The sequence below is a fragment of the Alexandromys fortis genome, unplaced genomic scaffold (genome assembly GCF_014885135.2).
Source record: "Alexandromys fortis isolate MF-2015 unplaced genomic scaffold, M_Fortis_MF-2015_v1.1 scaffold_72, whole genome shotgun sequence".
In the NCBI taxonomy this organism is placed as follows: domain Eukaryota; kingdom Metazoa; phylum Chordata; class Mammalia; order Rodentia; family Cricetidae; genus Alexandromys; species Alexandromys fortis.
In genome coordinates this window covers 6,726,098-6,740,192 of record NW_026067969.1, presented here as the reverse complement: position 1 = coordinate 6,740,192, position 14,095 = coordinate 6,726,098, and the positions used below count along the sequence as shown (strand labels likewise).

The window sequence follows — 14,095 nt, the reverse complement described above, 5'->3', positions numbered from 1 at the left end:
TCCGCCTAGCAAGCCGGAGGCGGGTCTGCGTCCAGCCGGCGCTCTGACGACATTTCTGCGCGCCGGAAGAGAAGGAGGTTCCCTGTACTACGCGGCTGGTACCGAAGATCTGGCGCCGCTATGCGAATCACCGGGAAGACTTTCCGCCGCAGGCGGGCTGACTCTGAGTCAGAGGAAGATGAGCAGGAATCAGAGGAGGTTCGGTACGTGTGTGGCAGGGCACGGGAGAGGGAGACAGTCTTGGGACTGGATGCTAGCTGCCACCGCGCTGATACCATTGATCGGGAGCCAGGGTTGTTGTCTTTCAGAGGCTTCTGGGATACGGCCACTTTTCCTCGACCGCGAAGCTGGGAGAGGTGCTCCGGGTTCGCATAGGTCTGAGTCCCGATGATGCACCGTGCTAGGGACTCGGCTGAGGGACACGGATGTCCTCGTAGCTGAGTTAGGCTTTGAGTTCCGCAGAGGATCTCTTAGCCTGTACCTTACTGTTTTCATTCATTTCTCCCCAGGTTGAAACTTGAAGAAACCCGAGAGGTGCAGAACTTAAGGAAGAGACCAAACGGGGTGAGGTGGGTACTACGAGGGTGGGGGCGGCGTCATTGATGACACAGACACTTCCCAGCTAGTGTCTCAGTTACATATCTCTCCTTCGACATAGTTCTTTCTCTAGACATATACCTTCCACTGATCAAAGACGGGACCAACGTTCTTTACAAATGTTTAATCGCCACATGCCCTGAGCCTGGTTGGTCGCAGAGTCTGCTCCAGGTCACTGACTAGAGTTTTTAATTGCACCGACGAGTCGTGACTGACAGTGTGTTGACAGATAAGAGTTTTGAAAACTTAGACAATATTCAAGGAATAAACAATAGGTTGTTGCTGCATGGCTCTGATCCTGTATAGCAAGACCCTATATTTAATAACCTGATGGGCTAAAGAGATGGCTCAGCGGTTAAAAGGACTGACTGCTCTTCAATAGGTCCTAAGTTCAGTTCCCAGCAACCACACGGTGGCTCCCAACCATCTATAATGGAATCTGATGCCCTCTTCTGGCCTGCAGGCACACATGCAGACAGAGCACTCATGTCAAAAACAAAATAAAAACCTTAGGTAGATAGATAACATTCATAATCTTTCCATGCAGTGGTAACCATTGTTAGCATCTAATGTTTCCCATCTGCTTCTTTTTAGTTTTTGAAGATTTTAATCAATTTTATATCTACTGCTTTTAAAAATTCAACTCATGATATTGAGCTTCTGCCATATTATGTGTTCCAGAAAATCTTTTTTTGTTTGTTTGTTTGTTTTTCAAAACAGGGTTTTTCTGTGGCTTTGGAGCCTGTCCTGGAACTAGCTCTTGTAGACCAGGCTGGCCTTGAACTCACAGAAACCCGCCTGTCTCTGCCTCCCAAGTGCTGGGATTAAAGGCTTGCCGCCACCACCACCCAACTACAGAAACTCTTTGTAGAAGGCTGCATAACACTGCACCCAGGGTATGTACTATAATTTGTTAGTGAATTGCCTAGGTGGGTGTGGTGACTCACAACTGTAATTCCAGCCTTAAGAGAATGAAATAGTAGGAGTACCATGAGTTTAATGCCAGCTCAGGCTGCAGAGTGAAACCTTGTCTCCGCAACAACAAGGCCAGGCCTAGTGGCACAAGCCTGTAATCCCAGCTACTTGGGAGGCTGAAGTGGGACAGTCACAAATTTAAGGCCTGCTTGGGCAACTTAATGAGACCATATCTCAAAAATCAAATAATAAAAGTGTTGGGGCTAGGTCAGTGATAGTGTGCTTCCCAGGTCATTTTGTAAATCTTCACCATCAGCTACAGCTGCCGTGCATGTTCTCTGGCATTTGTCTTCCCTTCTAGTTTCCTTGACCGGCAGACTTTTATACTGGGTTCCAGACCAAATGCTATCTGATGACTGTGCGGGAAGGTGCACTAGCTGCCCCACTTGCTCCAGCCCACAAACCTGACTGCCCCCGTTTGCTTCCTGTTGCTGTGACCAGGACCAAAAACAACTTTGGTGTCCATGTTTTGATCACCTTCAGTTACTGGGGGAAGTCATGGCCGGAACCTGGAGACCATGGAGGAGCACTACTTCCTGGCTTGCTTCCCAGGTTGACATTCGGCTGCTGATGCAGCACGGGTCCACATACCCAGGGAAGGGAGATCTGCACACAGTGGCCCTCCCACATCAGTCAATAGGAAAGTGCTCCACGGGCTTGTCTGCAGGCCAGCATGATGGAGGCATTTTCTCAACTGAATTTTCCTCTTCCCAGATGACTCTAGCTTATGTCAGATGACAAACTAGCCAGCACATTGATTTCCTTCTTGACTCTGTCATTCTCTTTGCGTGTTTTGTTTTCTTTTGCTCAGTGCTGCCGCCCTTCTGGTGGGAGAGAAGGTTCAAGAGGAGACGACTCTAGTGGTGAGTGTGTCTTCCTAAGGTATATAACCATGATGCCAGAGAGATGGCTCAGCGAAAGTGCCTGCTGTGCAAGCACAAGGATCCGGGTTTGGAACTCTGGCACCTACATGGAAAGCTGAGAGTGGTGGCACATATATAAATCCGAGCACTGGAGAGGCGGAGGCTGGGGGATGACTCTGGGGAAGGTGTTGACATTCTTGCTGCTTAAGTATGGGGACCTGAGTCAGGCCCCTGGTACCCATACAAAGGCTGTATGTGATGGCATACATCCATAATCCTAGCAGGAGTGGAGTGGAGACAGTTGGAGCTCTAGAGCTGACTGGCCAGCCAGTCTACCCAAATCAGTAAGTTCTCTGTCTGAGATATTTAAGGTGGAAAGAGGTTGAAGCAGATGCCTAACTTGGGGCTCTTGCCTCTACAACCACACATTGGTACTTACAAACATGTATATACACTGTCCACACACAAAACTAACACACATGGTCACATACACATACAAAGTAAGAAAAGCTGGTGGTGGTGGCACATAGCTTTAATCTTAACACTCTGATTTCTGAGTTCGAGGCCAACCTGGGCTACAGAATGAATTCCAGAACAGCTTCAAAGCTACACAGAGAAATTTTTTTTATTTTTTATTTGTTGAAAATCAAAAAGAAGGGCTGGAGAGATGGCTCAGAGGTTAAGAGCGTTGCCTGCTCCTCCAAAGGTCCTGAGTTCAATTCCCAGCAACCACATGGTGGCTCACAACCATCTGTAATGGGGTCTGATGCCCATTACACAAAATTACAGAATATTGTATACATATAAATAATATAAATAAAAATATTTTTTTAAATGTTTATTTTTTATGTATACAATATTCTGTGTGTGTGTGTGTGTGTGTGTGTGTGTGTGCAGGCCAGAAGAGGGCACCAGACCTCATTACAGATGGTTGTGAGCCACCATGTGGTTGCCGGGAATTGCACTCAGGACCTTTGGAAGAGCAGGCAATGCTCTTAACCACTGAGTCATCTCTCCAGCCCAAAAAATATTTTTAAAAGAAAATCAAAAAGAAAAAAATAAGATGGAGAGTGGTTGAGAACATAAAACATTGACCTCTGATCTTCTCAGGTATGCACACGTGTACATGTGCCTGCATACTCACAGATGATCACACTAACTCAGCTGTTACATTCTAGATGCTTCCTCTAAGTGGTGTGCTTTTTGCAGGATGACCCTTTCCAAATGACGACAGGGGGCATGGTGGACATGAAGAAGCTGAAGGAGAGGGGCAAAGATAAGTAAGTGGAGGGAACTGGGTGCGAACACACTGTCGCCTTCCTGAGCAGGCAGGGAGGGCAGGGCTGCTGGGACGCCCTGCACAGAGGTTGCAGCCTCTGTGCTGTGCCTGGGGCACAGTAATTAGAAACAGCTCCAGTGGAGGGCTGAGAGCCAAGAGAGAAGAATCCTTTTGCAAACGGGCCTAGTTTATTATTTCAACTTGGGCACCCTTTGTATGAAATCTAGTTACAAAAATTGCCTGAGTCCAGGGTTCTGGGCCGTAGGACTGAGGTATGAAGTTGATGAAAATGAACTGGTTGTCTTTCAAACAGATGGCTCAGAATAGCTCAAGCCGTTCTTATTTATACAAGCTCTAATGCATGAGCAGTTTCAATATATTTCTGTTTAATCATTTCCCAAGAATCATTGACATTTACCCACTTTAGTTTCTTTTCCTCTTCCCCACTCCCTTGACATCACTGACCTGTACCCCATATCATTAATATTTATATTGCAAGCCAAATGTCTAGCCAGGCACATCTTATTTATACTGTGCCCTAGCCGGCAGCAAACCTGCAGTTACAAAAGAGACTCAAGCCCTATGTTTAACCCTTAACATTGTGATACTTTTATATTTTTGTAATCAGCTGAGTATAATGTCATACCTAGATATTATTTTCAAATGTAAGTCAATTTCTAAATAATATGCATATCACTTTTATGTGGACAACAATTGTAATACTATTCTTTATAAATTCTCAAAATGGTAATTAGCTAACTCTTTAACTGTTGGGACCAAGTTTATATTCTTCCTGGCAGTTTCTACGAGAACTTTTACTTCCAAGGGAACTGGGTGGGAGTTTTAACTGAAAAATTATTTAACTGTTAACATCCTGGCACCAGAGAGATGCTTGATCTTCTAATTCCTTATGTCCTTTCTCTTTTCCTTATTTTTTTTTTAAGATTATTTATTATATATACAGTGTTTTGCCTGCATGGTTACCTTCACACCAGATGAGGGCACCAGATCTCATTACAGTTGTGAGCTATCATATGGTGGCTGGGAATTGAAGTCAGGACCTCTGGAAGAGCAGCCAGTGCTCTTAACCACTGAGCCACCTCTCCAGCCCCCCTTATATGTTCCTATAAGTTTTTAATACCATCTTTTAAGAAACCATCTCCCAAGTTCTTAAGTTCTTTGGAACATTGTTATCTCTTTTTTAGGATAGTTAAGTAAGCAAGAATCATTAACCTTAGTGAGTTCTTCCTGCTTACTCAGAATGACTGCCAAGGCGGCAGGGGCAACAGGAGGAACTGGTTTCTGTGAATGATTACAGAGAGGCTTAATTTCCTTGTAGAGATTTTTAGAAAAATTATCAGCTTTTGTTCCCAGAAAACTCAGCTACAGTCACACAACTGACAAAGCAAAACTAAGAGTCGCCATAGGAATAAGCCTTGGGAGAGTGAGAGAGGCCTGCAGCCCATGAGCTCCCTGGGACCAGCGCAGGGTTCTACAGCATCTCCCACAGGTCCTTCCAGAGGGCCATGCTATAAGGAACTCCATCTGCAAAACATTTATGCACCATTCCCAGGGGTGACAGTATGGCTCCCACCAAAAAAAATAATCACGGAGAACCCCAGCACTCAGTAAATGGAAGCGGGAGGATCAAGAGTTCAAGGCCATCCCGGGCTGGATAAGACCCTCTCTGAAAAAGAGAGAAAAGTAAATGTGTTTCAGGAACTGGGGAGATGGCATAGTGAGTAAAGTGGAGGGCCTGAGTTGAGATCCCTGTGACACTTAAAACCCAAGTTTGGCGGCCTGTGTCTGTAACCCCTACATTAGGGAGTGCAGGCAGTGAATCCTTGGGACCTGGGGGCCAACTTGTCTAGTAAGAGCCCATCTCAAGAGACAAAGGGGGGCGTCCTGACAGAACCTCTGCACGTGCATACACAGGAACTACCTAGTATAAAAGTTTTCAGAAGAAAGCGTGCACCCATCCCCTAAGTCTAAACGCTGCCACCACCGGTTTGTTTGTATTGTGTGTAAGGTTTTTTTCTCGTTATATACCATACCATGTCGTATGTTTTCATGTGTTTATGTTGTATTTGAGTTATCTGGTATAACTTGACTTCAATGAATGTGATCTTCTCCCTGCTCTCAGGGTCAGTGAAGAGGAGGACCTGCACCTGGGGACGTCCTTTTCTGCAGAAACTAACCGGAGAGATGAGGATGCAGACATGTAGGTAACAGTGTGTCTTGATGTGTCTAAGCACTGGAGTTGGGCCCCAGCCAGACGGTCAAAATGTCTAGTCACATGTTTTCTTAGCTATGCTCTCCCAATTTCTCAGGCTTAGAGCTTTGCAAGCCTCTTATAAGTCCTTTTAAAGCCGGTGGGTGGTGGTACACGCCTTTAATCCCAGCATGAGGGAGGAAGGGGTAGGTGGATCTTTGTGAGTTTGAGGCCAGCATAGTCTAGAGAGCGAGTTCCAGGACAGGGTCCAAAGCTACACAGAGAAACCCTATCAGAAAAAAGCGGGGGGGGGGGGGGGGGGGTTGGGATTCACCGGGGGGAGGGGGCCGCGGCCGGCNTATTTATCCACCCCCCTCCTCCTCCTATTCTCCTTTCTTCCTTCCTCTTATGGGACAGATGCTACAGTACATCCTCAGCCCTTGGATTTTTTTTTTTTTTAACTAGTGATGTTTCCTCAAAACACACAAGGCCTGTCATGGCACTTCTTTTCCTCCAAGGCCTTGGAAACGTGGTTGCAGAGTCTCCCTCTTGAGCCCTACCCACGCAGGAATTCCCTCTTTTCCTTTATCTTGATAAATCCGAATTAACTCTGGGGGTGGCAGCACACACCTATAATTCTAACACCAAGGAGGCTGAGGCAGGAGGATCTCAAATTTGAGACCATTTAGGCCACACAGTGTAAAACTATGTCAAAAACAACCTCCAGGTATTTTATTTTTCTTAATTCTCCATGAACTGATAATTTCTTCACTGGAGACAGGCATGTTGACACATGAATTTAATCCCAACTCTTGAGAAGTAGAGGCAGGCAGATCTCTGAATTCAAGGCCAGCCTGGTCTACATAAGAGTTCGAGGCTAGCCAGGGCTTCATACTGAGAACCTGTCTTCAAAAACATTTTCTCCATATTGATAGATGGGATGGGTCGATGGGTAAAGTCATCTGCCACCAGCCTTGTGTCTGTGTTCAGTCTCCAGGATCCACATGGTGGGAGGAGAGACTCAACTCCCACACATTGTCCTCTGACCTCCACATGTGTTCTGGTACACATGCTCTCACAAGTACATAGATACATAAAATAGAATGTAAAAAGTTCTTCGTTAACAAATGTGAATTGGCAGGTGCCTGTTGTAGCCTTTCCGGCCCCCTGAGCCTGTGGTCCTCTCTCAGGATGAAGTACATTGAGACAGAGCTGAAGAAGAGGAAGGGGATTGTGGAGCAGGAGGAACAGAAGGCCAAGCCCAAGAATGCTGAGGACTGCCTCTATGAACTGCCAGAGAACATCCGCGTCTCATCTGCCAAGAAGACCGAGGAGATGCTGTCCAACCAGATGCTGAGCGGCATCCCCGAGGTGGACCTGGGTATAGAGTACGTCTCCCCACCCTTTGCCCCTGCCCGACTTCCCAGTGAGCAGTTACACAGACGAACCACACAGCACTTGCCTAGTGTTCCTAGGAGTTACAGGAAGCTGGGAAGTGGTAAAGGACTTGTCATCGTAAGCGTGAGGACTTCGATCTGATCCCCAGAACCCATGCCAGAAAAGCCAGGTATAGCGGGGGACAGTGGGAAGGTGGAGACTGGCGGGTCATTGCTCAGGCAGCCTAGCCTACTTAGTGAACTCCAGGTCAGTGAGAGGCCCTAATTCCAATGAGGTGCGTGGCTCCTGATGGACTGTATGTGAGGGTGTCCTCTGGCCTTCCCATGCACGCTCATATGATGCACACGTGTGCTCACTAACTTTATGAAGACCCTTCTCAAACTCCTTGGAGACCTACAGACAAGTTCTCTCAGGCAAGTTGTCTCTGGAGGTTTCTTACATCTGGTCCCAGTGGCTGAAGAGACTGAAGGGCCCCTGACCTCTTCTCCTCAGCCACTCCTTTCTGTTTATTTCCATCAAGGGCTGTGTAAAAGGCTGGTCCACACCTCCTCTGTGAGCCTTCACCTGCAAAGAAACAAATACTGTGGTCAGAGCTTCATTGCTTAGTATGAAGTGTTAGGAGGATTGTGGGCTCTGGTCTCTCTGGTCTGGCAAGCGTTGAACCTTAGGGGAGCCCGTTTCAGTTTTGTGGGACATGAATTCTAGTGTGTGGTGTGTGTGCATGTGCACTCCTGTGGATTTGAACTAGGACCTCCCAGTGCTAGGTAAGTGCTCTGCCACTGAGCTGCATGCCCAGCCTGAGATTTACTTTTTGGTTTTTTGTTTGTTTTTTGAGACAGCTCTGTCTGTCCTAGAACTCACTGTAGACCAGGCTGGCCTCGCAATCAGAGATCCCCCTGCCTCTGAGTGCTATGGTTAAAGGTGTGCAGCACCACTGCCAGGCTCCAAGGTTTTCTCCTTATCCAAGAGAGAACACGTCTGTTCTCCCATGGCCCTGAGTTTTCCATACCAGTGTGACCACAGGGTCAGCCCAGGAAGGGTGGCACACACTGGTATCTGAACCCTGGGGAGGCTGAGACGAGAGGGGTTGGATCTTGAGTTCCAGGGCAACTGGGGCTTTGTAGGAACCTCGTCTTAAAAACAAAAAGGAGCCATGCGACACACACCTTTAATACCAGCACTCGAGGGACAGGAGCGAGTGGATCTCTGTGAGTTCAAGGCCAGCCTGGTCAACAGATCAAGTTCTAGGTCTACACAGGGACCCCTGTCTTTAAAAACTCAAAAAGGAAAGAAGGAAAGGCCTGAAGCAGCCTGGCACACTGTAGAGCTCTGCGCTCTGGGATAGATGCTTCTCCTTGTGCAGTAGGAGGGAGCAGCCCCATCAGTCAGTTCCAAAGGTGTAATGACCTCGTATGAGCTGTGGCTCTTTCTCTGTCCATAGTGCTAAAATAAAAAATATCATTTCCACGGAGGACGCCAAGGCCCGGCTACTGGCTGAGCAGCAGAACAAGAAGAAGGATAGCGAGACATCGTTCGTGCCTACCAACATGGCCGTGAACTATGTCCAGCACAATCGCTGTGAGTGCCGTGCCTGCCCCCACACCCTGTGAGTCTCCTAGGAGCGCTACCCCACCTCATAGTCCCTGTTCTTTCTCTGTTCAGTTTATCACGAGGAGCTCAATGCACCTATTCGAAGAAACAAAGAAGAGCCCAAAGCCCGGCCCTTGCGAGTGGGTGACACTGAGAAGCCAGAGCCTGAACGTGAGTTACAGCCCTGGGTGGCACTGAAGTGGCCTGTGAAGACAGAGTTGTGTAGGCCGGGCGGTGCTCAAGCCCTGCCAAGGACCATGGCCGTGTACCTCCCCTTTCCAAGCTGTGGTTCTGCCGTGGTAATGAAGAGGGGGTAGAGGCAGCCCAGTGCTTGCTCTGGGGCCCCCAAACTGTGAAGCTGGGAGAGACGGAGTTTGAAGGTTTCGGAAAGGGAAGAGCAGAACTAGCAGTAAAGAAGAGGAGTGTAGCAAGGGTCGCCTCGGTGTCTACTGCCCTCGGTGCTGGGGCTGTTGTCATGGTTGACTCCAGCCAGGTCCTCACCTTGGAACGGTAGTCTCTGCTGCTTCTGCCATGACAGGCAGCCTTTGTTCTCCTCAGGGTCCCCTCCCAACCGCAAGCGTCCTGCTAACGAGAAGGCCACAGATGACTACCACTACGAGAAGTTCAAGAAGATGAACAGGCGCTACTGAGGCTGCAGCGGTAGGGAGTGGACAGCATGTACACACAGCGAGAAGTTCAAGAAGATGAGCCGGGATGGAGGGGGTGGATAGCACACATGCGCACACACTCGCACTTGTCCCAGTGCAAACAGTGCCCTGCATAGAACCCGCTTGCTAGTTATTGGGGTTCCCCATCCAACGGCACTTCTGCTTACCTGCTGAATTTCTGTTTTGGCTTTGGGTTGAAGACTGTGCCTCCCCTTGTATCCCAGGCTGACCCTGAGTTCCCTCTTCTTCCCTCCTGGGATTTTAGAGGCCCCCACCACACCTGCCTGGCATTTTAGAACATTAGCTTTGTAACTTTCAAAAGAAAACAATGTATCTATGTCTATGTTGTTTCTTACCTGGGACAATATCGAGAGTGTTATTAAATTGTTTGTAAATATGTAGCCTTTCTTGTAATTTTGTCCTGTCTCAGGAAGAACTAGCTGTGTTCACTGTGGGTTTGTTTGTTTTGTTTAAGATTTATTTATGTATTTGGTTGTTGGTCTTCACGTATTTCTGTGTGCCATGTGTGTGCATCCAGCGCCTCTGGAGGCCAGAGGAGGGTGTTAGCTATCCTGGAATTGTAGTTATCCATGCTCGAGAGCCACCATATTCAAGCTAAGAATCTAACCCAGGCTGGATTCCTAACTTTGTGTTCTTAACTACTGAGCCATTTTCTCCAGTCTATTTCTCCAGTGTTTTGGGGTTATATAAACAGCCATGGTTTCCTTCACTATTTGAAATGAGGTTGCAAAGTACATCTGTCTTTGCTGGGTATGGTGGCACATTCTTTTAATCCCAGCACTCAGGAGGCAGAGGCAAGGGGATCTCCATGAATTCGAATCTGCCTAGGCTACATAGTGATTTCAGGACAACCAGGAGAGACCATATCTCAGGAAAGAGAGGGAGAGAAGAGGAGAGAAGAGAAGAGAAGAGAAGAGAAGAGAAGAGAAGAGAAGAGAAGAGAAGAGAAGAGAACCACATCTGACCTGATTTAGAGTGTCCAGTTCACAGCAGAAAAAGGAGGGTGGTTCAGATACGCTGGCATTCCCTGACTCTTACAGACCACAAAGTTATTTTGATTAAGAAGAAAAAGCAGAGTCAGGCAGATCTCTCTCTTTTTTTAATATTTATTTATTTGTTATGGATACAGTATTCTGTTTGCATATATGCCTGCAGGATAGAAGAGGCCCCCAGACCCCATTACAGATGGTTGTGAGCCACCATGTGGTTGCTGGGAATTGAACTCGGGTCCTTTGGAAGAGCAGGCAATTCTCTTAACCGCTGAGCCATCTCTCCAGTCCCCTAGGCAGATCTCCAATTCTGGGCCAGCCTGATCTACAGAGCGGGTTCCAGGACAGTCAGGGCTACACGGAGAAACCCTGTCTTAAATAAGCAAAACAAGCAAAAAAAGAAAAAAGGAAAGCCTGGCATGGCACAAGCCTTTTAAGCCCAGCACTCAGGAAGCAGAGACAGATGATCTCTGAGCTGTGGACCATCTAGGCCTCATAATGAGATAGGCAAATAAACACATGAAAAGTTGCATGTCTTAGCTTTTAGAACTTAATCATTAAGTACAAACTGGCCCCAACTTTCGTGTTTGTCATGAGTCTTGTTATGGAGTATCCACCATAGAAGACTGCTCAGATGCAGATTTAAGCCAAAAGACAGTCCTTATCACCTGGCTGGCGACTACACTAGGTGTCAGGATCCCAGCATAGCCCTGAGCCTTTCTCGGGAGCTTTTAAGCACCAAAACCATGTCCCAGATTAACAAGAACGAAGCAGTACTACAGAAGCCAAAAAGCAAGGTTGGTTTCCCAGAACTATGGAGTTTGACCGTAAGGTCTTACTTATTTTGGCAGGTGGGGCTATCTATGTGCTGAGTTTTATGGCCTGAATGGTACTTCTACCATGGAGTCAGTTGTGCTAAGGTCTGGGGGCCTGTTACACTTCCACCAACAGGATTTTCAGATCTCAGGAGTTGGGTATATGTCAGAGGAGCCTATGCGACCAGCTGGGTCATCTAGTAACCAAAATAAAAAAGGGCCTGGAGGTGTGGTTCACTTGGCAGTGTTTGCCTGTTAGTCCTGGGTCTGTCACTGTGAGGACCTGACCTTGCAAACTCCATTTTAAAGAAGGGGTGTCATCTTAAGCCGTATAACAAGCTGGGGGGTGGGCGATCTCAGCTCCACAAATGTGCTGTGATAGCAGAAATTTGAACAGATACTCGAAAAATGGCCAATTTAGAAGATAGGGACCAGGGCCGTAAAATTTAACAAGGTCCAGATGTTCTTGGAAGACATCCTGTCTTTGAAGATACCTTGTCAGTTATTTATGGCTCTTTGTTAGGTTTTTGCGCCCAAGAACTGACCAATGGGTTCAGAAACTACCTTATCTTGTGTACTCCTCACCCAATCCCCAATGACAGGACTCAAACTCCCTGATGACGGCATTCCCCCTTTAAAAATTTGCCTCTTCTCGGGGTTTGAACCTTCACTTTCCTCACCCACCGCTTTGGTGTGCTGGAGATGTGGTCCAAACTCGAGTTTAAATTAAAATTCTTCATGTAATTTGCATCGGAAATCCATCCGGCTCTGTGAATTCATTTGAGGACCAGGAACTTGTGCATAACGTTACCACAGAAAACAGCTTGGTATTCATTCTCCACTCATAACGAGGACAGCCTCGGGTTTTTTAAAAAAAAAAAAAAATGGGGGGTAGGGCATGGTGTCCTACACCTTTAATCTCAGCTCCTAGGAAGCAGATAGGCCAATCTCTCAGTTCAAGGCTAGCCTGGTATACAGAGGGAGTTCCAGGACAGCCAGGGCTATACAGAAAAAAACCCTGTCATTGCTTCCCCCCCCTCACACACTTTGGGCCTAGATTGGTCTTGACCTTAATATATAGCTGAGAATGGCCTTGAACCTCATACCTTTACCTCCTGGAATTACAGTCAAGCACCATGATTCTTGGCACAGGTGATTCCTGTAGACACTTTGCCCTCAACAAATTTGACCTTAACTCTCTGCTGCCTAAGTGTGGGCCTTGCACACCGATTTCCTTCCAAAGAGGAGGGAGATCCAGATGGAACCTCACAGTTGGAAAACACATAGACTGATTTGTTTTTGTCAGTGACACACCTAGACATACCTGGGAAAAGGAAACCTCAGCTGAGAAATCGCCCCCGGTGTGTGTGGGGGGGGGGTCTTAATTACTAATTGATGTGGGAGGGTCCAGTCACCTGTGGGTGGTGCCATCTCTAGGCATGTGGACCTGGGCTGTATAAGAAAGATGGCCGAGGGGCTGGAGAGATGGCTCTAGTGGCTACTGCTCTTCCAAAGGACCCAGATTCAATTTCCAACACCCACATGGCAGCTCACAATGGCAGCTTCCCTTAGTGATGATACCTGTAAGATGAAATAACCCCTTTCTCCTGTAAGAGACTTTGGTCATGTTTATCGTAGTAATTGATAGCAAATTAGGGCTGTCTCATATTGCTGACAATATACCCCTGGGTAGGCTGCGGTGGAAATAGCACTTTATGTTGGCAGTCCCTCAGTCTAATGATGAGAAAACCCCTCAGATTCCAGGAGAGGAACAATCTACAAAGGTGTTTCAGGATGAGGTATAACTCAGTGGTATAGTCTACAAGCTAAGGGCCCAAGGTTCAATCCCCAGTAATGACAACAACAAAAAGCCAGGCCTATATCCCAGACCTAAGGAGGTGAGGCAGGATGATCACAAGTTCAAAAGCAGCTGCATGATATAGCAAGCTGAAAGATAGTCTGGAGTAGTTATAAAGATTTCTCCTCAGAACAAAGTCAGAGGCCAACAAGAGTGCCGTTCTTGTACAGACACGAATTCAAGTCCTAGTACCCACTTTGTTCCCTAACTCCAAAGAAAATTTCAAACAAAATCAGTCAAGAAACAAAAGCCTGACATGTAGCTCCAGGATATTTGCCTACAATATGTGAGACCCTGGGGATCACCCTAGCATCCCCCAAGTGTTTTGTGTTCCTTAAAACAAGGCAAATGTCAGAGGCATCCAAGAGGAGCTGGGAAGTCAGCATTGTGGGGAGCTGGATGGGTTCCCTACATAAAAAAACAGGGTGAGCCGGGTGGTGGTGGTGTACACCTTTAATCCCAGTGCTCATGAGGCAGAAGCAGGTGGATTTCTGTGAGTTTGAGACCAGCCTGGTCTACAGAGTCAGTTCCAGGACAGGCTCCAAAGCTACACAGAGAAGCCCTATCTTGAAAAGCCAAAAAGAAAAAAAGAAAAGAAACTGGGTAAACTATGGGCTTTAATTAACATAGTGGTTCATGGATTTTATCAAGTATAATATACAGATGTCAAACTTTTATTTCTTTTGAGATGGGTATTTCATTATGTAGCCCCAGCTGCTCCTAGAATTTTTCTGTGTGGGTCAGGGTGGCTCAAACTCACAGAATTCCACCTACATCTGCCTCCCAGAGTACCAGGATTGAAGGTGTGTACCACAATACCCAGTCCTCAA

At 47.1% G+C, this 14,095-nt stretch overlaps 1 protein-coding gene across 1 annotated transcript; it reads left to right on the top strand.

Moving 5' to 3' along the window:
- The first annotated feature begins 42 nt into the window (after nt 1-42).
- Nucleotides 43-9,983, top strand: CUNH9orf78 (chromosome unknown C9orf78 homolog). The gene is made up of 9 exons (XM_050154952.1): nt 43-203; nt 510-569; nt 2,384-2,435; nt 3,645-3,715; nt 5,858-5,935; nt 7,117-7,314; nt 8,766-8,902; nt 8,987-9,085; nt 9,473-9,983. The coding sequence occupies exons 1-9, from the start codon at nt 121-123 to the stop codon at nt 9,562-9,564; spliced, it is 870 nt and encodes a 289-aa protein (XP_050010909.1). The 5' UTR covers nt 43-120; the 3' UTR covers nt 9,565-9,983.
- Nucleotides 9,984-14,095: the final 4,112 nt, after the last annotated feature.